This window comes from Trachemys scripta, chromosome 2, assembly GCF_013100865.1.
Source record: "Trachemys scripta elegans isolate TJP31775 chromosome 2, CAS_Tse_1.0, whole genome shotgun sequence".
Taxonomy (NCBI): Eukaryota; Metazoa; Chordata; order Testudines; family Emydidae; genus Trachemys; species Trachemys scripta.
In genome coordinates, this window is record NC_048299.1 from 247,710,739 (window position 1) to 247,734,598 (window position 23,860).

Sequence of the window (23,860 nt, forward strand, 5' to 3'; positions counted from 1 at the left end):
CGTTGGTGTAGCTAATGACCGCTGACCTGAGCCGGAAGTGTACCGGGCTGGTTCCGGTCTGTGCAGCAGTGAGGAGCGGAGCGCGGCGGCGGCGGCGGCAGGATGAGGGTGAAGGTGCTGAGCCGGAACCCGGATGATTACATCCGCGAGACCAAGCAGGATCTCCAGCGCGGTGAGCGCGCGGGCAGGCGGTTGGTTGGTTGGGGGTGAATCTTCGGTCCGCGCGATGGACCGGTGCTTGAGCTGATCCTGGCGCAATGGCTGCTTGTGCCGGTCGGGTGCTGAGCCCCGTTCCCTGGGGCCCGCCTTGTGCTGGGCCACCCGCCAGGGAAGGGGGAGCATGGGTCTGGCAGGCTGGGCTAGGAGAGGGTCTGACCTGCCAGCCCCTTGGACTGGGCCGCGTGTGTGTACAGCGCCTAGCATAGCAGCGTCCGGGTCCCGGACGTGGCGCCGTCCCAGGCTACAAGTAAGTAAGGATAACACTAGGGGGTGCAGCGCCAAACCGACCTCCCTTCCCCCCTCCTATGCCACGACCCCCTGCTGGTTTCGGCAGCAGCCCGGCCTCCATTCAGTGCCCGGCTGGACTGTGCTTTGGCATCGGGGGTCATGTTCTAGTACAGGGATTGGCAACCTTTCAGAAGTGGTGTGCTGAGTCTTTATTCACTCTAATTTAAGGTTTTGCATGCCAGTAATACATTTTAACTTATTTAGAAGGTCTCTGTCTATAATATATAACTAAACTATTGTTGAATGTAAAGTAAATAAGGTTTTAAAAATGTTTAAGAAGCCTCATTTAAAATTAAATTAAAATGCAGAGCCCCCCGGACCGGTGGCCAGGATCTGGGCAGTGTGAGTGCCACTGCAAATCAGCTCGCGTGCCGCCTTTGGCATGCATGCCATAGGTTGCCTACCCCTGGTCTAGTGTAAGTGATGGTGCCATTCATTGTGCACTTCCAAGTGCCTCAATGCCTGAGGATGTTTGTGCTCTTCTGTGGTTCTCCTTGTTGTCCTGTGTGAGCATTTCACACACTAATGAATTTACCATCTCAACACCTGAGTGAGACAGGGAGATATTATTATGCAGGCTTTACAGATTATTAAATGACACTCAGGCTTTGGCTACACTAGCGCTGTACAGCGCTGCAACTTGCTGTGCTCAGGGGTGTGAAAAAACACCCCCCTGAGTACAGCGCTGTAAAGCGCTAGTGTAATCAGTGCCTGCAGCACTGCACACTCGCTCGCAGCGCTGCAAGCTATTCCCCTCGGAGAGGTGGAGTACGTACCGCGCTGTGAGAGCTCTCTTGCAGTGCTGGCGGCGCGACTACACTCGCGCTTCACAGCGCTGATGCGGCAGCACTGTGAAGTCCCGAATGTAGCCAAGCCCCCAGGGAGATTAAAGCCAACACCTACAGAAGTGTCTGCTGATTTTGGATATCTCAGTAACTTGATGCCCGAGGCACCTATGGCCTGATATACTGAAATGCTTAGCACCTGCTGTTTCTATTGACTTCAGTCAGAGTTGAGAATGAACATCAGATTCTTGATGTTTCAGATTGGATACTTAGAAATTGAGGAACATAACATTAGTGTTCTCCTCTGCGAAGTCTGGTTTAAGTAATTTCCTTACCATGGCATAGAAAGTCTGTGTCAAAGCCTGGATTAGAAACTAGTTCTACTGGGTCCTGCCCAAGTGCTTTCACCAGAACACACTACGTTCCCTTTCTGCAGTCTGTGCCACTATCCATCGTTCAACTTACTCCCAACAAGAACTCATTCACCACTGAAACTGTGCTGTGAATGAGTCAGGGGTCTTATGGAAAAAATAGTTGTGATCATGGTATCATAATGCTAGTGAATAAGGTATCAGAATTAAGAATATGTATGCTAGCTTAACTTTGACATTTCTGAACAGCTGAATGCTTCACTTTGCAGCCTCAATATTCTTTTAGTGTAGGGATATATTTTTCTATGAAATTTCTTAGGCTGAGTTTCCATTTTGTGCATTTATTTTTTTAGACAGGTGTATTATGGTCTGCATTACACAATGAGAAAAGGACTGCCTCTTTCTATATAAGGACATGCCCCAATATGTATTGGGAATGCAGGGTTCTGTTTCGGACTCTGGATATGGATCATGATCTCGATGAGGTATTCAATAGGCGGACCACAGGCCGGATCTGGACCACCAGATGTTTTGAATGGACCCTGAAATCTTTTCATTTACTTATTATTATTTATTATTATTTTTCTCTGGAGTCTGGACCTTGACTATACCTTGACCAAGAAATGTGGACCTTGACAAAAAATAATTGGCTACCCTGAGGTTAGAGGAAGGGTCTGGGAGTTATAACTCCAGCCTGCTACTTATTTTTCAGTGATGTTTTGCCCTTATGTAGCGCTTGTTCGTCTGTGGATCCAATGGCATCTAGTAAAGATGGGTGTGTCAGAATATTACCATATTACAGACAGTCGTGTCCTGGTCAGATTTGACACATTCTTTTTGAGAGATGCTGTGAACATGGTCTAATGTAGGGGTTCTAAACCTTTTTATTTCTGAGGCCCTGCCAACATGCTATAAAAACTCCATGGCCCACCTGTGCCCCCACAACTGGTTTTCTGCATGTAATACTCCTGGGGGAATTCTTCACCACTGTGCATGCGCAAAATTTGTCCCCCCCTGGTTTTTTTTGCTTCCCTGCAGAAAAATGACTTTCTGATGAGGAAGCAAAGGCAAGCTACAAGAGCGGTCATGCAACCCTCCCCAGCAGTATTATTTCAGGTGCCCAGGGCAGCTGACAGAGAGGTAAATCACTGTGGGGCAGCGGGCAGGACTGGGGAAGAACCAGCTGGTGGCTCCTACCCAGCACCAGGCTCAGTTGCTAGTTCCAGCTGGGCTGAGGAGGATCGGACTTCCTTTTCCCCTGCATGGCACACGGGGCTGTGTCAGACCTACCCCCAATTTCTCCCCCGGCTGTAGGAAGCTCTGCAAATTCTCCCCCCCCCCACGCTTCCTGCACCCATCGCTCCTCAGCTGCAGGGGGAGGGATCACTGTACAAGGAGCTGCTCCTCTATCCGCCCAACCCCCATGCATCCAGACCCTCCTGCCAAGCCTAACCCCCCCCCCACACACACCCAGAGCCCCCCTGATGAGCCCCACTTCCACTGCACCTGGACCACCCTGACAAGCCACCTGTACCTGGATCCACACCATACCGAGCCCTGACCAGCTGCACCTGGACCCCCTGCAGAGTCCCATTATTGTTGCACCCAGAAGCCCCCAACAAATCCCTGTGCATTCAGTTCCCCCTCCCCTGACCTAGCTCCCCCACTGAGTTGCCCACACACAGATTGCCCCCACACAGAACCCTCTCAACCCATACCTAGATTTCCCCCCACACTAAGCCCTTTCACACTTGGATCCTGCCTTACTGAGCCTGCCTGCCCGCACCTGGCACAGAGGGGCAGGAACCTGAGGTGTTTCTGGGGCAGGTCCGGTTCTCATACTGTGTCGGGGTTAGGTGTAGCCTCACTGCTGAGTCAGTGTCCCCTGGGAAGCTGCACAGTGATCTCCCACCTCTGTGCAGCCAGTGGCCTGTGCTCCCTAATTCCATGCTGGAGCCTCTGCATTTATTTGACAAAATTTGCAGAATTTTAAAATATGGTGTGCAGAATTCTTATTTTTTTGGCACAGAATGCCCTCAGGAGTAATATAAAAGCCAGGGCTCACGTTAAGGGGTAGCAAGGAGGGCAGTTGCCCAGAACCCCACACCACAGGATGCCATGTGAAGCTAAGTTGCTCAGACTTCTGCTTCAGCGCCGGGTGGCGGAGCTAAGGGCCCCAGGGCTTTTTGCCCTGGGCCCCAGTGAGTCTAACACTGGTCCTGCTTGGCAGCCCCCAGAAACCTGCTCGTGGACCCACCAAGGGTCCCTGGATCCCTGGTTGAAAACCGCTGGTCTAGTGGATGAGATTTGGGTCTTCCACTTTATATTCTATTTGTATGCTTTCCCCAGCTTTGTTAGATATGAATGTACGCAAACTCTTTGCCCTCAGTTATCTCATTTGTATAATAGGGTAAAGGAGAAACGGTAGGTCTTATAATGTAGGGATATGGTACCTTGCTTAGTAATAAGTGTTACGAAATGCAGGGAAATATTGCTCTTCATTGGAAGAGGTGGGGGTAGAACTCATGATCTCCTACCTCCATTAGACCAGAGGCTATTTTGGTTGTGCTGAAGAAGAGGTCTCATAGGCTACGTCTACACTACCGCGGTAAGTCGACCTATGCTACGCACCTCCAGCTATGTGAATAACGTAGCTGGAGTTCACATACGTTAAGTCAAGTTACCATGGGGTCTACACTGCGGGGGGTCGATGGGAGAAACCCTCCCATCGACTTACCTTACTCTTCTTTTTGGGGGTAGAGTACAGGGGTCAACTGGAAAGCGATCTCCTGTTGATCTGGCAGGTCTTCACTAGACCCACTAAATTGACCGCCCATGGATCAATCTCAAAGTGTCGATCCCGGCTGTAGTGTAGCCATAGCCATAGATATTTAGAACCACAACTAGCCTTTAGAGGGCTAGAGTTATGGTGGTGTGTGTGTGTGTGTGTGTGGATATAGCTACACATTATACGTGTGTATATTAACAACACATAACATTTAGTTCTTGCTGCTGATAGCATGAAAATTATTAATCCCTTATTCTTGTGGTTTTCAGTCCTTTCCTTCCCTTCCCACCCACAACAGCGTGGAAGAAACAAAATAATTACAAAATATCCTTGTCCATTGACAGTCTCAATACTGGCTTTGTTTTTGGTTCTTTGAGCAGGTAATGTCTCTTGACAGGCAAGAGCCTTTTAACTTTCAGTTCCTAGCGTGCTCACATGACTAGCATAAATCCAATGTTTAGTTAAATTATGGGCATTTTAATTTCAGCTCTTTTTGAAATATAAAACAAATGTTGATAGCTAGAAGTCTAATCTAAAAGTAAATTTTTTTAAAAAGTACTTGACACTGTCCTTTTAACGTCTTAATTTAAAAAAGCTAGAAGGACTAACTCTGAACTTAAACATTTCAGTAGCAGGTGATCCCACAGATCACTTTGCAGTTATCAACGTGACAGAAATTCCAGTGTTGCAGGAAAATGTATTGTTTCCAGAATGGTAGGGAAACCCAAAGGAGAATTTATCTTAATTCAACCTAACTTGCACCACAGAGGATGTCATGGGTTCTTACGATTATCCATCTTATTCCAGTTCCAAGAAACTATGATCCTGCATTGCATCCGTTTGAGGTTCCACGAGAGTATATGCGAGCCCTGAATGCAACAAAATTAGAACGCGTGTTTGCAAAACCTTTTCTTGCTTCGCTGGATGGTCACAGGGATGGAGTTAATTGTATGGCTAAGCATCCACAGAGTTTATCTACAGTACTTTCTGGGGCCTGTGATGGAGAGGTAAGTGAATTTGCAAAAAAAAAAAAAAAAAAAAAAAAAGAATAAAAACTTTGTTTTTTGTACATAAGAATGGCCATACTGTGTCAGACCAGTGGTCCGTCTAGCCCAGTATCCTGTCTTCCAACCATGGCCTGTGCCAGATGCTTCAGAAGAATGTACAGAACAGGGCATTAAAGAATGATCCATCCCCTGTTGTTTAGTCCCAGCTTCGGTCAGTCAGAAGTTTAGGGATACCCAGAGCATGGGGTTTCCTCCCTGACCATTCTGGCTAATACCCATTGATGGACCTGGCATGAATTTATCTAATTCTTTTTTGAACCTAGTTATATCTTTGGCCCTCACAACATCCTCTGGCAACAAGTCCCACATGTTGACTGTGTGTTGTATGAAGAAGTACTTTTGTTTGTTTTAAACCTGTTTAATTGAGTGACCCCTGGTTCTTGTGTTATGTGAAAGAGTGAATAACACTTCCTTACTCACTTACTCCACACCAGATGTGATTTTTGTAGACTTCTACCATATCCTGCCTAAGTCGTCTCTTTTCTAAACTGAACAGTCCCAGTCTTTTTAATCTCTCCTCATTTGGAAGCTGTTCCATACCCCTAATCATTTTTGTGCCCCTTTCTCTACCTTTTCTATTTCTAATATATTTCTTTTGAGATGGGGAAACCAGAACTGCACATCATGTTCCAGGTGTGGGCATACCATGAATTTATATAAGGCATTATGATATTTACTGTCTTATCTGTCCCTTTCCTACTGGTTCCTAACATTCTGTTAGCTTTTTTCACTGTCTCTGCACATTGAGTGGATGTTTAGAGAACAGTCAACTATGACTGCAAGATCTCTTTTTGAGCGGTAACTGCTAATTTAGACCCCATCATTTTGTATGAATAGCTGGAATTATATTTTCCAATGTGTATTACTTCGCATTTATCAACATTGAATTTCATCTGCCGTTTTGTTGCCCAGTCACCCAGTTTTGTGAGATCCTTTTATAGCTCTTCGCAGTCTACTTGGGACTTAACTATCTTGAGTAGTTTTGTATCATCTGCAAATTTTGCCACCTCACAGTTTACCCCTTTTTCCAGATCATTTATGAATATATTGAACAATACTGGTCCCAGTCCAGATCCTTGGGGGACCCTGCTTTTTTACCTCACTCCACTGTGAAAACTGACCATTTATTCCCACCCTTTGTTCCCAATCTTTTAAACAATTATTGATCCATGAGAGGATCTTCCCGCATATCTCATGACTGCTTTCTTTGCTTCAGAGCCTTTGGCGAGGGACCTTGTCAAAATCTTTTTGAAAGTCCAAGTACACTGTATCGATTGAATCATCCTTGTCCACATGTTAGTTGACCTCCTTGGAAAATTCTAATTGATTGAGACATGATTTCCCTTTACAAAAGCTGTTGACTCTTCCCCAACATATTGTTTGTCTGTGAGTCTGATTATTCTGTTCTTTACTATAGATTCAGTCACTTTGCCTGGTAATGAAGTTAGGTTTACTGGCCTGTAATTGCTAGGGTAGCCTCTGGAGCCTTGTTTAAAAAATTGACATTACATTCGCTATCCTCCCGTCAACTGGTACAGAGGCTGATTTAAGTGATAGGTTATATGCCACAGTTAGCTCTGCAATTTTATATTTGAGGTCCTTCAGAACTCTTGGGTGAATTCAAAAAGGCCTCTATTTTCAAATCTGTGGAATTGTCCCACACCTGAGCCATTCTTTTTAGGGGAGTCCTCTGCAGTGAAGAACAATATAAATAATTCATTTTGCTTCTCCATAATGCCCTTGTCTTCCTTGAGTGCTCCTTTAGCACCTTTTTTGTCCAGCTGCCCCCACTGATTGTGCGGCAGACTTCCTGCTGCTGATCTACTTAACATTTTTTTGCTGTTAGCGTTTGTGTCATTTGCTAGTTGCTCTTCAAATTCTTTTTTGGCCTGTCTAATTATACTTTTACACTTGACTTGCCAGAGTTTCTTTCAGTTTTCCCTGGTAGAATTTGACTTCTGTATTTTTGTCCTTTGCCTTTGTTCACAGCTGTCATTTTTAAGCTTCTGCATAGAGCAGGCAATCTATCCATTACTGTTAGTGTAGCACAAATCTTAAATATGACTGTCTACTCCTATTTGCTACCTTTAACAATACAAAAATATTGTGATAATTAGAAACAATTATAGAATAAACACCTCATTTTCTCCCCCACTTTGTGCACAGTGTTGTAATTGTTTCCTTTGACAGTCATTCATTTCCCACTATTTGTGGGTTTTAGAATTTTAGAAAAAAGGGAGGGAAATGAATTGGAACCATGGGAATAAATGTATAGGAAACATTTTGGAACTCAACATTGTAGAATGGAAGAGGTCTTGGGCATTAACACAAAATAAAATATATAAAACCTAAGTACATTTTTATTATTCATTTCAGTTGGATTCTGAAAAAGCCTGAAACAGAAATATTTATTAGAGATAAACAGATATTGGAGATGTAATCAGAAAATGCTGACTTAATATGTTCACTATGAAACTGTACAAGTGCAAAAGTATTGTTTCCCAATAAGCCTTGAAAGAACATTGAAATGAAATGAAATTTTTGCATTGGATCCAAAGATTATTCTCTTGGATTTCTCCTTTTATAAGATCTCTACTTTTTCTCAGAAACCGAAATTTACTGCATATTCTCTTCTTTTGTATAATTTTATGTATCTGAAGGCAGTGGAAAACAGTACCTGAATTCCAGAAGTTACAATTACTATGATGAAGTGTGGCTATATAAGGAGCTAGATCATGGGTGGCTCACAGTGAAACTTCTAGTAACTTGTTTGTGGACTGTGAGATATAATTACATGAACTCTAGGATAGGAACAATGCTATACAATAATTCCTTTCACTGCACTTTCTATGGTCCCTATCCTGCAAGGAGGCCTACTCATGTGGAGCAGCTTCCAGTATTGGGTTTGTAAAATCGAATTTGTGCTAGTGGTGACACTCACTTCAATAAATAATTTTTTAAAAAATATTAAGGAAATGTGTAAACCCACAAAAAATAGACACGGATATTCAGGGTAAGGTTTGTTTCGAACTCATTGGAATGCATTTTCTAAAACTAGCTAGATTTCAGACTGCTGGTGTCCATTTGACATGACTTTTTATAACATCTTACAGCTAGAAAACTACTAAATGGAAAAATGTTTTGGTATGCTTTTAACAGGTTAAAATTTGGAACTTGACCAAGCGAGAATGCATCCGTACTTTACAAGCGCATGAGGGCTTTGTACGAGGGATATGTACTCGCTTTTGTGGTACCTCTTTCTTCACCGTAAGTATAATGTTGGTATGAAGTATAGAGTGTACTTCCACCATTGGTTTTCTAATTGGAAACTTATTGTAATCATTTGGTGAGCTTCTCTATGGTAGAATGTTTAAAATGTCAGTAGTATTTAGGAATAATGTCCAGTAAACTCCATTTATATTGCAAACATAGCCTTTTCTGTTTCTGAACAAAAATGTTTGGTGCTACAATGCATTTGTTAACCAAGACTAGCAATTTTCTGGTGTTCTCCATTAAAGGCAACTCAATTAATATGAGTGTGTTATTTTACCTACTGGTTTTGATGGTAAACTGTAACTGAAAGATGCCAATAGTTACTATGATTCAAGATGGTTTCAGTTGAGTAACTAAAGTCAAAGTTCTGTCAGTAAAACATCCTTTTGTTGTCCCTTTATATCAAGTATAATGGGTTCAAGTGCACATAAACTGTGATAAAATATCAGTGTTTGGTGTTCAAATGAAAACAGGACTAACCTCTAACAGTGAAAAGAATGAAGTATGGAGGACAGAATGAGTTGATGGGTCCTCTTGTTAACAAAAATCTTGCACGTCCATCTACCGACAATGGAACGTGTATCCACTGCTTTGAAGTAGACGCTAGATAAGTGTCTTGAGGAGGGGGAAAATGGTTCGGGTAGTTGCATAACATAGGAACTTGAATTGTGTAAATAGAATAAATGTGTGTTTAAATACTGAAAGAGCTAGCTGTATACATTTTCTCCAATACTTCTAGGTTGGTGATGATAAAACTGTAAAGCACTGGAAAATGGATGGCCCGGGATATGGGGGAGAAGAAGAACCATTGCATACAATTCTTGGAAAGGTATAAAAACTTAGTTTTGGTTTCACACTTCTATTTTTCTGTTACTACTTAGATTACTTAAGCATCGACTAGTGGGGTGGAAGCTGATTGATTGTGGGTCTGGGATTTACACTTTTGCATTTTCTCCTGGGAATGTTTTGTGTTTTTCAAAGACTCAAAAAGGAATAGCAATTTTTTTAAAGTACATCAGAAGCAGGAAGCCTGCTAAACAACCAGTGGGGCCATTGGATGATCGAGGTGCTAAAGTAGCACTCAAGGATGATAATGCCATTATGGAGAAACTAAATGAATTCTTTGTATCAGTCTTCATGGCTGAACATGTAAGGGAGATTCCCAAACCTGAGCCATTCTTTTTAGGTGATAGATCTGAGGAACTGTCCCAGATTGAGGTATCATTAGAGGAGGTTTTGGGACAAATTAATAAATTAAACAGCAATTAGGGGTATGGAACAGCTTCCGTATGAGGAGAGATTAATAAAACTGGGACTTTTCAGCTTGGAAAAGAGACGGCTAAGGGGAGACATGATTGAGGTCTATAAAGTCATGACTGGTGTAGAGAAAGTAGATAAGGAAGTGTTGTTTACTACTTCTCACAAGAACTAGGGGTCACCAAATGAAATTAATAGGCAACAGGTTTAAAACAAATAAAAGGAGTATTTCTTCACCCAACACACAGTCAACCTGTGGAACTCCTTGCCAGAGGATGTTGTGAAGGTCAAGACCATAACAGAGTTCCAAAAAGAACTAGATAAACTCATGGAGGATAGGTCCATTCTGTTTCCCAGAAGCTGGGAATGAGCGATGGGATGGATCACTTGATGATTACATGTTCTCTTCATTCCCTATGAGGTACCTGGCACTGGCCACTGTCGGAAGACAGGATACTGGGCTAGGTGGACCTTTGGTCTGACCAAGTAGGGCTGTTCTTATGTATGCGTGAACGGGAGTTAGGTTGGAGGCGACTCTTGAGTTATACCTCTAGGTAATATTGCTGTGAAGACAAGCTCTTAAAGTGCTCCATCTGTTTGGCTTATCAAAAAGACTGAGAGATTACCTGAATACAGTGTACCTTCATGGGGAGAAAATACTGGTACTAAAGGGCTCTTGTTTCTAACAGAGAAAGGCATAGCAAGAACCAGTGGGTGTAAACTGAAGCCAGAGAAATTCAAATTAGGACAGATTTTTAACTGTGAAGGTGGTTAACCATTAGAACAAACTATCTATGCAAGTGGTGGATTCTCCATCTCTTGATGTCATCTTATTGACTGGATGCCTTTCTGGAAGATAGTCTTAGTCAAATACAAGTTATTCTTTAGTTAGATGGAAGTTATTGGGCTCAATATTGGGTTAACTGGGTGAAATTATCATAGGTCATTATACAAGAGATCAGACTACATGATGATGGTTGCTTCTGGCCTGCGAGATGTGATAGTGGTTTTGTTTTAAGTAACTTTAAAAAAAAGGCTGTTTTTTATGGCATCCTCCACCACAGTGCACATGTTTTTGTGGGTTTTCTTTGTATGTGAGCTAGAGAGAGATTTTAAAATGAATTATGGGTACAGCCATAAGGAAAATTGCTAACAAGATTCAGCTATACACTTTTGTGTAACATATGGGACCTATTTGACTGCCTCTGGAAATACATTAAACTTTTTAAAGTTGGTTTTGTGTGTTTGTGTAGGTTATATTACCACACTTTTTAATATGTTGTATTTCAAATTAAAATGTTCAGTCAAACTGGTTTCAAACTGTCTGAGTGACTATTTAATACAGGTTTCACTATAAATATAATCAATGAAAGTTTACAAAGAACTTGCAAATAGAAAATGAAAGGCTACAATATTCTTAAAATAGCTAAATGTGAAAGGCTACAACATGTTAACTGTTCAGCAGGGGTTGACGATTTGGTCATCAGTAATTTAAATAATAAAAGTAACAACTTGAAAAACTTGTTGAGTTGATCATTCCTGTAACTAATTTTTTTGCCTTTAAAGACAGTGTACACAGGAATTGATCACCACTGGAAGGAAGCTGTATTTGCAACTTGTGGGCATCAAGTAGACATCTGGGATGAACAAAGGACCAGTCCCATATGCTCTTTGACATGGGGTGTTGATAGCATCAGCAGTGTTAAATTTAATCCAATTGAGGTAATGTTTTCTTTATACATACTATATATCAATATTTTATTTGGTCAGTACGAGGACTAAATCATATTAACATTCAGAGATTCATATTCAACTGTTTGTTGCAACTATAAATTTCCAAAACAGTACTTTTAACACCTGTTATATAGCCGCTTTTTTTTTTTTTTTTTTTTTAATTTTAAGTGGTGATGTTGCTTCAGTAGGTAATACTAAAGATAGTCTTCTGTATACATACTAAATCAATGATCAACATCGTGTTGAGGGGAATTTTGGATGTACTGTCCTTTAGATTAGCTGGTGAATATGTGAGAGAATTACCATTTCACAAGTGGGGAAAAATGGATTGGTTCTGATTTCTGTTTGGCGAAAACAAAACTATTTCTGAGAAAAGCCCTCAGATTGACTGTTCGGCTGTACATAAAGAACAGCGAACCCATTTACTAATGGTTAAAGCAAACAGAACACATTTAACACCAAAATTTTGTTTTGTCAAAGGAGATTCAAGATCATGTTCCTGTTCTGTGATTGCTTTTCTTCAAACGGTTTTCTTAAAATTTTAAGAGTCAGATATTAGAAAAAAGTGGCTCTGTCTGTACTTAAATTAGCAAAATAGCAGTTGCTTAAATATTTAGTGTAAAATATATACTCAGTGTCCTATCTTTTTTTGTTTTCATAACTTTAGAAGGTGATACCTGATATAATGGCATGATTATTTTTTTAGACGTATCTTTTAGGAAGCTGTGCTTCAGACAGAAATATTGTGCTGTATGACATGAGGCAATCAACTCCATTAAAGAAGGTAACTTTTTGTTTTCTTGCTGTTTTAATGATTTGTACATAAAATGTTGATCTCAGTTTGTGTAATACAGCAACACTTAAGTAGCATGTTCGCATGGAGAGGCCCCAGACAGTTTAAAGTTAGTCCCTGACATAGTAAGCGTTGGGGATTTTGGACCAAGTGGGAGTTCTGTGAGTGTCACCTCTTTAATTTAACCTAATCTGGGGTGTAAATTTTTGTGATTTAAGCCATGCAAAGGGGTTAAAAAGGGCCCTCTTTCCATTTCAAATTGGCTGTCATACTCTCTCTGTCTGTCAGACTGGACGTCAGAGTCTTAAAGCTTGTCTACAGTACCTGCCGGATTGGCGGGCAGCGATCAATCCAGCGGGGGTCAATTTGTCGCGTCTAGTACAAATGCGATAAATTGACCACTGAACGCTCTCCCGTCGACTCCAGTACTCCACCAGAATGAGAAGAGCAAGCAGAGTCAACGGGAGAGCGTCAGCTGCCGACTTACTGCAGTGAAGACACCGCAGTAAGTAGATCTAAGTACGTCTACTTCAGCTATGCTATTGCATAGCTGAAGTTCTGTATCTTAGATTGACCCCGCCTGGTATGGTAGACAAGCCCTTAGTTGTGTTCATTTAATGTAGTGCTCCAACACATGTGATGTTTTTTTCTTGCCAGAGGGGGAGGCAAAGTAATTTTTTTTAACTCTTAAAAGATTTTCACTCAAAAAAGGAGATCTGTGCTGAAAAATTGAGCTTACACATATTTACAAATGGAAATGACAAGTTTTTTCTTGAGCTTGCTTGAGTTAAATGGTGTGATCGATACATTTCTAGTTAAAACTGAATAAATACTTTGTCAAATAACATTTATATTTATATAAATTATTTTATAGACAACAGGTGAGTTGTCACTTGCCTTTACAAAAACATTTTAGGCTAGGGGTCGGCAACCTTTCAGAAGTGGTGTGCTGAGTCTTCATTTATTCACTCTAATTTAAGGTTTCGTGTGCCAGTAATACATTTTAACGTTTTTAGAGGCTCTCTTTCTATAAGTCTATAATATATAACTAAACTATTGTTGTATGTAAAATAAATAAGGTTTTTAAAATGTTTAAGAAGTTTCATTTAAAATTAAATTAAAATGCAGAGCTCTTTCCCCCTCCCCCCCCCCCCCGGATCGGTGGCCAGGACCCCGGCAGTGTCAGTGCCACTGAAAATCCGCTCGCGTGCCAGAGGTTGCCTACCCCTGTTTTAGGCAAACCATTAAATGTAAGATAATTCACAGTTGAGTATTTATGAACAGATAATGTGGTTATTGGGTTCAAGGACTGACTCAGCTTGATGACATTTTTGCTTCTATGGGAGCGCAGTGTTCCGGCTCTTTGTTATGCACTGAGCGTCCCTATGGTATATTATGCAGTCTGTCCCCACAAAAAAAAAAATTTGTCGTTGATGTGAGTGGGAGCCTTGTGTGGGGAAACAAGGACAGAATGGTCAGTAGATCCTCAGTGATAATCCAAAATAATGTGCCTAGAAAGTCCTAACAGAACAGTATATCTGCTCTTTGATTTAAAATAAATTAATTAATTTAAAAAAATCCTGACAGCAACATAGGTCTCTTGTAAGAGAATGGAACTACTTCAAGATTTTTTAGTATGTAAGAAAGTGCTTTCAGTAGGAGGCAATTATAGCTCTACATTCACTCTATTCCAAGCCATCATTATTGTTTATTTTTCATACTTAAAATAAGTTCTTAGTCCTGGTAGTATTACTAAGTATTACTCATGTAACTGAGTGAGTGAGCTGGATTCTCCTCTGTTTCATGTATCAACAGAACTGTTAAAGCTCCAGTTCCACAACCAAATTCTGGCCTCCTCTTTTTCTGAAGACAATGGAGTTGCACTTCTATCTAGTTGAGGGCAGAATTTGGCCCACAAAATCTCTCATTGGTGATGATGTGCTAGCCATAACATACAGATAAACATGATAATTGACAGGCTCCCTTTAAACTGCATGGAAGTCTAAGTTAGGAATGTAGGCTGTGTGGAGATGTAGAAATTCCCATTCAATAACTTTCTTGCTGTTGTATGCCCTTCTCCTATACTGGTGATCTGTTGTTCGTTGGGTTACTGCCGTGCAGTCTTGTGAAGAGGCCCAAGGGGACCTTTGTTTAATTAAACATTAATATATAGATAGTCTAACCTCCAGTGGAAACAGAGAGCTATGCTATGAATTGCCACAGTCCATCTTGGAGGGGGGGGGGAGAGAGACAGATAGCTCAGTGGTTTGAGCATTGGCCTGCTAAACCCAGGCTTGTGAGTTCAATCCTTGAGGGGGCCATTTAGGGAGCTGGGGCAAAAATCTGTCTGGGGATTGATTGGTCCTGCTTTGAGCAGCAGATTGGACTAGATGACCTCCTGAGGTCCCTTCCAACCCTGATATTCTATGATAAGAGCTCTGTGTGGCTTAACTATTTTAGCAATAGTAAGTGTAAAACTATGATCGGAGGTAAAATTAAAAAAAACTCCACCACAAAACCCTGACTTGCAGATGAGAAGCTTTTAAAGCAATTATGATGAGGTGCTGTTTTCTTATAGAAAAGCAGTTTTTTAAAAAAAGGAATTCAAAACTAGAAGCACTGCTGCTGAAGAAAGATAAATGGTACACTGATGATGCAATGCAAGAATATCTGGAAGTCTTTGAAAATGATTTATTTTTAAGAGAAATAATCAGTAGAAAAATCTGTGCTATGTTTAAAACAAAGTGGCTGTGAATGGGTGAACTCCTGGCCTGATTATCAGACAAAGATGCCAGATTTATCACTTAATTAGAACTGAACTGTCAATCACACTGTTATTAAATAACGTTTCTGCGATATTTATAAAAGCCTATGTGCAATCACCCTAATCTCAGACCTTCACATAGCTAATGACTTCCTAAAAAAGAGCAGAGATCTTTTTCCTTACAGATGTACTAGCTTTAATTTAGGGGATGAGATACCATGGCAGTGTTCAGGAGGGAACGGCAGCTGTACAAAATAAAGCCCTTTGTTTTTTTTCTATCTAGTGCAAAATGTCCTATTTAAGTGTGTACATTAATTTTGACAATTCTTGATATATACATTATCATTACTTTCTCCACTTGCCTTCCATTCCACAACTGTTATCTGTGGCACATATTTTAATGCAAACCTTATAAATATAAAAAAATAATTCTATAAACTCCATAGATTCTGTACCAAAGATAAACATAAAAATATTAGCCAACAGAATTGAAAAGATATTTATTATGGGCAAACCGTTAGATGGCAAAACTTGCAGATGACCCCATTATTTAGGATAGTCAAGGCCCTTAAAGACTGAAAAACTTCATAGGGATTTAACAAATTTGGATAAATGGGCAGCATTATGGCAGATGCAATTCCAAGTTGACTAATGCAAGGTAATGTATACTGGAAAGTATTATTTCAACTACACATGAATATTGCTGGGCTCTAAATGAACTGTGACCACTTGCGGGGGAATAGCCCTAAGGGTCATTACAGACCGTTTGAGGAAAACATTTGCTCAATATGTGATCGTTAATTTAATGAAAAAAAAATGCAAACAGTGTTATGGGATAGCATTAATACTTTCAGTGTTGTTTTCTATTATATAAATCAGTGGAACACCTATTTGGAATACTCTGATCAGTTCTGGTCCCCCGCATCTGAAAACATATATGGCACAAGCAGAACGTATTCAAAGATGGTGATGAAAAGGACTACAGGCATGGAAACTTCCATGTGAAAAGATTGGGACCATTTTAAATGTGTAAAAAATGAGTGGTGTAGAGAAGGTAGAAAGAGTAAATGGGAGCACCCATAATTCAAGAACAGGAAGACATTCAGTGAAATTAAAAAGTAACCAACTTAAAACTGTAAAAAGGCAATCATTCTTCTAGAATCTGTGGGATTCACTGCCATAAGAAATCATTGAAGCAAAGAGTTTAGGATTAAAAATTCCCCTATATTTGAACTGCCCAGAGGAGCAAAATGGTGTTACCCACTGTTTGCTATACTAATAAAAGCCTTAGCTGATCATATAGGCCAAAATCTCCATACATACTAAAGTGGGAGAGATTAGTAAAATCTCACTATATATGGACAATGTGTGTTTGTGTTGCTTTTAATCTACAGGTCTCCTTATTGACTCTTCACACAGGAAACCTCTAGCAAGTGTTCATGGTTTAAAAATAAACAAACAAAACCAGTGTTAAACTTGTCCCAGTAAAGAGTTTTCCTCATTAAATGTCTGGACATTTCTATAATTAAAAATAGAGATCATGAGATGGTCTCTGTTAAAAATTTAAAAGTTGCTGTAGTGGCTGTGTAAAAAATCACATCCACAGTAACTCAAATCTCTTCAAGCCCCAGACTGATTTTTACAACTGCTGTCAGGCATAATATTAGATATGGTAACATTATTTGTTCAGTTGGTGTTTTTACTTGAAAAATGTAGAATGATGCCATGTATGAAACAGTGGACTCAAGATATACTACACATTCAGTTGGAAAAGAACTATTATGAAACAAGAGGCAAAGGCATAGACTTTGAGCAAATCTGGCTTCTTTTGAAAGGGAGTTATCCATACTAAGACCTAAATCAAAACCAACAAATGCTTAGCCACTTCTGATTCACCAATAATACCAAATAATTACTTTTTTACTAACATTTAGGATATTGATCATATATGTAATAAAATGTTGGCTATAAATTTATTTTTGTGGCTTTGGTGTAAGCCATGCAGTATTCACTTACTGTTAACTAGTTAAAAAGACCCTGAAATTTTCATCTGCCTATAATAAGCTGAGAGAGAGAGTTGAGTAGAATAAAGATTAAATACAAAAGTTTGGCTAGGATTAGAGTTGACCCACTGAGTTGTGGACATTCTGTTTGAATTGCTCACTTATTAATAACTTCTGTGTAGTTATCCATCTAATATGTGGCAGGAAGAATCACTGTGTGCAAATAACTCTCTTGATATGGTGGTTGGAAGCTCCTCCAAGCCGCATTAGAGACCAGAGCTAACTCTGTTACTAGATCACTTTTTTTTCTCCTCCCCCAACAATTACCCAGCTGTTTTTACACTTGCAGGACTCCACTTCAGGGTGGGAGAATAGAACATATGGCTTCCCAATACTTTTCTTCTAACTGGCTATCAGCAAAATGTGTGGGTTGTCTTACGAGGGTAGTTGTCAGCTCCATCTCTACTATTTTAAGACTAAGCTGGTCTCTTCTGTGGTCATCTGGTTTTCACAAGCTCAGGATGCAAAATTTCTGACTCATGAATCAACTTACTGCCAGTGGTATAGGTCCCATTTCTACTTAGTATATCTATGGACCCACCATAACTGCACCCACCAAAAACTACTAGGCCCTTCTCAAAGCAGACAAGATATCATCTTGGCCTGAGGAATTAATGAACAATAATTTCTGATATAGTAAGAAGATAACAGCTGGGGTGGGGAGTAGTTGCAGAAAGGAGGGGCAGTATTAATTTTATGTGATTACTTAGCAAAGACTAATCCATTTCATCATCCATCAAAGATGTCTTTTAAAGAAATAAATATATTGAATAGATAATAGATTTGAAAGGTTCCTGTTGGTATTATGGAAGAAGTGGGCCTACAGAGGAAATTTAAAAGTAGCTTGGTGGACCAGCTCAGGAATGGTATTGACATAAAGCCCCTGTTACATGACATGTCTCTACAGAGAACTTAATTGCAGCATAATCTGAAGGAAAGACCTCATAATTTGGGACAGGAAGTCCTGAGTCCTAATCCTTGCACTGCTACTGAAATGCTCTGTGGCCTTGGGTATGTCACTTCACCCTTCTGCCTCAGTTTCTGCATCTGTAGAATGGAGTTGTTTACCTCTTCCCAGAGGTGTTGGGAGATTTAGTGTGTGTGGAGAATGGCCACTATTTATTACTTATAACAATGTAGTAACATGTAACTTTCTTCAGGTTATCTTGGACATGAGGACAAATACACTCTGTTGGAACCCCATGGAAGCTTTTATTTTCACTTCAGCAAATGAGGACCACAAGTAAGCATGATCTCACTTTTTGGTGATCCCTGTTGGTTTATTTACCTAAATCTTATTTTTATAAAATCTCTTCACATTTTATGTTTGAGTCACTTAAGTAAATGACTAATTAGAGAATCATAGGTTTGTTGGATATAAAACTTGTATTAAGTAGCATACCACTCTTTCCACATGAATCAATAGCTGGAATTAATACATTGTCTTTTACTAAAAATTAGCCACCATTTTGTTCTCTAAGGGCCTGGTGAAGCAGTCCTTATTTGGCCCTAAAGTCAATGAGTGTTGAAAGACTGCATGATTTGTCCCCTACCTTTGCAAGACCAAAAGATAGTGCTACTAAGGAGGGCTGTAGTACTACGTACCCACCAGCTACGGTTGTACTCCCAACTTGCTTTCTCAAACTAAATCCGCTGTCATATATTTACAAGGTCCGTCTGTCCTTGATATGCCTGTGTAACTTATCTGCACTGAAAGTTATGCATGATCATCAAAATCAGAGTAACTATTTCTGTAGGAGGAGGAAATGGGAATATAAGATGACAGCTCTTCGGTCACCATTTTAGCACAGAATAAGAAAAAGTGAATTGATATAAGTGTAACCTACAGTGGCACTTGGAAATTAAACACCATTGATCCAGCCACCAGTGCAACGAAAATGCTTATTTACTTGCCAGCTATCATGAGTCCTGGCATAGTGTGCTAATCAGCTATTTTGGCATGAACATTTCTATTTAAAAAAAAAAAAAAAAAGCCTCTTGATTTCCCCTCCCCCCCCCCCCCCCCAAAAAAGGTTTTAGTACTTATCCTTTGCTAGCTCTTCCTGTCTCCTAAAGCACTTTTTTTTTTTTTTTTTTTGGATGGCATTGGCCACTTGAACAATCAACCTAATGTTGGAAAAAAGCCTTCTCTCTCTCTAATGGTGTTTAAACCCAGAAGCACTCAAGATGCACTTCATACCTTTCTTTTCAAGGAGCCAGTGGTCCAAAAACAGAGATCACCGCTTTCTTCTAGAATACATTAATATAGTGACTCTTCTTGAGGATACTCTTCCAAAGAACTGGTAACTGGCTGTGTTCTTGAAAAGGGGCATACATTGGATGCTCTGTTTAATCCTTATTGGCGTGATGGGAAAAGTAAGGCCTCCTAAGCAGTTTAGTACAACTCATAGCTTGTAGCACCACTGAAGTTGGCAACCACTATTAATTCCTCTAATTTGTGTTTAAAAAAAATACAGTGGGTAATGGTACTTGCGTACTGTTGTATATCTTCAACACATTGTACAAGCATTAGTTAATTAAATGGTGGAGTAGCAGATGCAAGTGGAAGAATTCAGAAGGAAAAAGTATGTAGGAAAAAAGACTATGCATCAAATTAATTCCAGCTATCTATCCATCTATGGAGAAGAGGGTGAAGATCATAGCTTAATATTAGCCACAATAAATGTTCTGTATCAGTGTCTATAAAGCACCCTTGAATGCTGGCACTATGCACATTAATAATCCAGTTAGTTGTTACAGATTGATATGTCAGTGTCAGATTCTCTCTCAGTGAAGAGTTCTGTCTTTTTTATATTTGAAAGAGCATTTTTAGGGCGTGGGTACAAAGTTAATTTAGATTAAGGTAGGGTGTGAATTTAAAATACAGTAGCTATTCCAGAATAACTGTATGTGTAGACAAGCCCTTACTAATTTCTCAAAACCCATTTAGATAGGACTTGAAAAAATCTACTTGCCCACTCTTTTGGGGAGCTTTCCCTGGTGACTGGGGAGGCATAAGCCAACTTCTGTATCAGTGAAGATGCCTTTTTAAAGTTCCACTCCTGCTATCTTTTTCAAGCAGCAACAGGATGAAATTAACAAAACTTCATTTTTAGTGATACTATTCAGATCCTTGCAGTGCAGCAATTTACTGCTGTTTCTGTTTGTATTAAAGTAGTATTCGGAGTGAGCAAAATGGTGGACACAAATTTAGGAAGACAGTCCCTGCTGCACTCTACTTACAATCAAGAAAAGCTCTGTATAAACGTTATGTGTGGGGAGGAGAGGCCAGGTGGTGTGGTGTTCCAGGATCCATCTTTTTTTATTTTTTAAACCACATACTAATTATCCTTTCCTCAGCTCTAGCAAGTCATTACTGTCTGATGTCTTGTAGATGACATGGTTGAAAGTGGTCTTGAATAGGGGTATTTGAATTGGGAGTCTGGGCCTTGTGAGCCCACTCAAGGGCATTCCATATGTAAAGGGTGAAGTGGAAGAAAGCAGAAGACAGTTGTGGTGAGGCACATAAATGAGGGATGATTATGGAGGGATCATTGGCAGAGCAAAAGATGTGTGTAGCAGGTGGAAGTGATCAAAGAAGGGGAAGGCTTTAAAGATGGATTTGAACTTGATGCAGTTACAAAGGGGGAGCCAGTGAATGGATTAAAAGGGAAGAGTGGCAACATTGACAGAGTAATGGGTAAGGCGGGTGACCTCAGTAGCAGCTGCATTTTGTGTGGACTGGAGGAGGTGTCATGTGGGTATTGAGTTGGCTAGAATAGTCAAGATGGGAAGTATTGCAGGCTTAGATGAGAAGTTTAGCTATATGGGCAGAAAGGAAAAACTGGATCTAAAAAAGGTTAGGTAGGAAGAAACATCAAGATGTGGCCACAACCTGTATACAGGAGGCAAGGACAAGGGAAAGGCCTGATGGCCCTAGAGTCTTTCCCCTCTAGTATGTCACTGCATGATTGGGAATGGAAGTAAAGATAACCTAACATGGACGCAAGTGAATTTAACATCTAGACATCCAGGAAGGATGCTGGAGAGGCAGACTGAGGTGAGGCACTGACTGGAGGAAGATTAGTGAATCCTTGGCAAAAAGAAGATATTTGAAACTGTGAATTTGATGAGATCACTTGAAGAAAGAGGGCAGAGAGAAAAGGAGCTAAGGACAGAACCCTAAGATCCCTTCACAGAGCTGGGGAGCAGGATGCACCAAATAAAAAATAAATAAATAAAAATTAAAAAATTTAAGACTCCACCAAAGGAGATGCTGAAGGAAATGTATAGAGGTAGGAGAAGACTCTGGAGAAGATGATACTATGGAAGCCAGTGTAGGACTAGATTTTGAGGAGGAGAACATATGATTGACAGTATCAAAAGTAGAGGTGAGGGGGGAGAATAGGCACAGAGGTTTGTGGTGAAAAGGTCATTTGAGTCCTTGTTTGCAGTGATGATGTAGCCGTGTTGGTCCCAAGATACAAGAGAGACAAAGTGGATGAGATAATCTGTTATTGAACCAACTTCTGTTGGTGAAAGAGACAAGCTTTCAAGCTACACAGAGCTCTTCAGATCTGGGAAAGGTACTCACAATGTCACAGCTAATACAAGGTGGAACAGATTGTTTAGTATAAGTATCAGAGGGGTAGCCATGTTAGTCTGGATCTGTAAAAAGTGACAGTCCTGTGGCACCTTATAGACTAACAGACGTATTGGAGCGTATTCACCCTCGAAAGCTTATGCGCCAATTGTCTGTTAGTCTATAAAGTGCCACAGGACTCTGTCGCTTTTTAGTATATAAGTAGTTAACAGGTATTCTAAGGGATCATTCAAAGTGAAGTGGCCCATTAACACTCCTGCAGTAATAGGACAAAGAAGGGTGGTTATAGGGTTACAGATTTTAGTAATAAGCCATAATTCCAGTGTCTTTATTAATGGGCCACTTCACTTTGAATTGGCCCTTAGAATATGTGGTAACTACTTCAGCTAAACAGTCTGTTCCACCTTGTATTTAGCTGTGACACTCTGAGGCCTCATTTACACTACAGAGTTAGACTGACACAAGGCAATATATGCTGACCTAACTATGAAAGTGTCTACACTAAAATTTTTTTCCTTCCGATGTAACTCAACGCCGACTTAATAACTTCACCTCCACAAGAGCTGCAGAGTCAATACCGATGCAGTTTCAGTGCATACACTGCATTGCTTACGTCGACTGTTACTGGCTTTCAGAAGACATCCCATAGTGCTACACGCTGACAGTACAATTGGTACAAGTGCTCCTGGTGAGGACTGTCACCACTGACGCAAGGAACATAGTGTGGATACGAAAAAGCAACTTAATTACTGTGGTGGCTGTATGCCTATGTAACTTACGTCAACGTAATTTTGTAGTGTAGACATAGCCTGAGTATCTTTCCCAGACCTGAAGAAGAGCTCTATGGAAGCTGGAAAGCTTATCTCTCTCACCAATGGAAGTTGGTCCAATAAAAGATATTGCCTCGGCCGCTTTGTCTGACTAATTAGAGACCTTGTCATACCTGCCAGCATTGCAAAAACAAAAATAATAGGAGGCAGATTTATGTAAATCTGCATGTTCATACGTTTGCATAGATATACTTTAGATCAGCGGTCTCAAACTCAAATGACCACAAGGGCCACATGAGGACTAGTGCATCGGCATCACTGACACCCTCCCTCGCTGGCCCCAGCCCCGCCCCTACTCTACCCCTTTCATGAAGTCCCCCCCCCGCCCCATCTCTTCTCCCCCTCCCCCGAGCGTGCTCCTCCCCCCTCCCTCCTGGAAAGTGCTAAGCATTATACAGAACATACAGATCACTGCTGCTCCTACAAGAAGTCATTTCCAAGCGGTTTTAATAAAATATATACACTCAGTAATGCACCTCACTCAAAGGACAAAACATGCACTTAGTTAGATTTACTTCTGTTAAAGCTCCCCCCACTGCACTGGGCTGCACCACCACTCCACCAGTGCTCTGCCTCTTCCAGGGGTGGCAGGTTTGTAGAAATTTTGGTGGTGCCCAGAACCTGCCCCCCCACCTGCCTAAGGCTCTGGGAGGGAGTTTGGGTGGGGGTCTGGGGTGCAGGCTCTGGGATGGAGTTTGGGTGCTGGGTGCAGGCTCCGGGCTGGGGCAGGGGTGGAGTTTGGGGTTAGGAGGGGGTGCAGAGGTGAGGCCGGGGGACACTCGGGGGAGGTGTGTGGGGGTGGCAGGCGGGGCCGGGGGAGAGACCTGGCCCCAAACATTGGGGAGCAGGGAGCTTAGCTGCCACATAAAATAACTCGGGAGGGGGGGAAGGGGGGAGTTTGGCTGTGACCGGAAGTAACTGTGGGGGCACGGGGAGCTTGGCGGGCCGCAGGGAAGAGCTCCGCGGGCCGCGTGTTTGAGACCCCTGCTTTAGATACAGGGAAGGAAAGAGACAGGTTGCCCCAG

General features: G+C 41.1%; 1 protein-coding gene across 1 annotated transcript in view; it reads left to right on the forward strand.

Moving 5' to 3' along the window:
- The first annotated feature begins 12 nt into the window (after positions 1-12).
- DCAF13 (DDB1 and CUL4 associated factor 13) overlaps positions 13-23,860 on the forward strand; it is a 43,874-nt gene continuing 20,026 nt past the window's right edge. Inside the window, exons 1-7 of the mRNA XM_034763432.1 lie at positions 13-172; positions 5,259-5,458; positions 8,678-8,785; positions 9,531-9,620; positions 11,615-11,770; positions 12,489-12,566; positions 18,563-18,645. Coding sequence (XP_034619323.1) covers positions 103-172; positions 5,259-5,458; positions 8,678-8,785; positions 9,531-9,620; positions 11,615-11,770; positions 12,489-12,566; positions 18,563-18,645 — 785 coding nt within the window. The 5' untranslated portion in view covers positions 13-102. The remainder of the gene's footprint in view (positions 173-5,258; positions 5,459-8,677; positions 8,786-9,530; positions 9,621-11,614; positions 11,771-12,488; positions 12,567-18,562; positions 18,646-23,860) is intronic.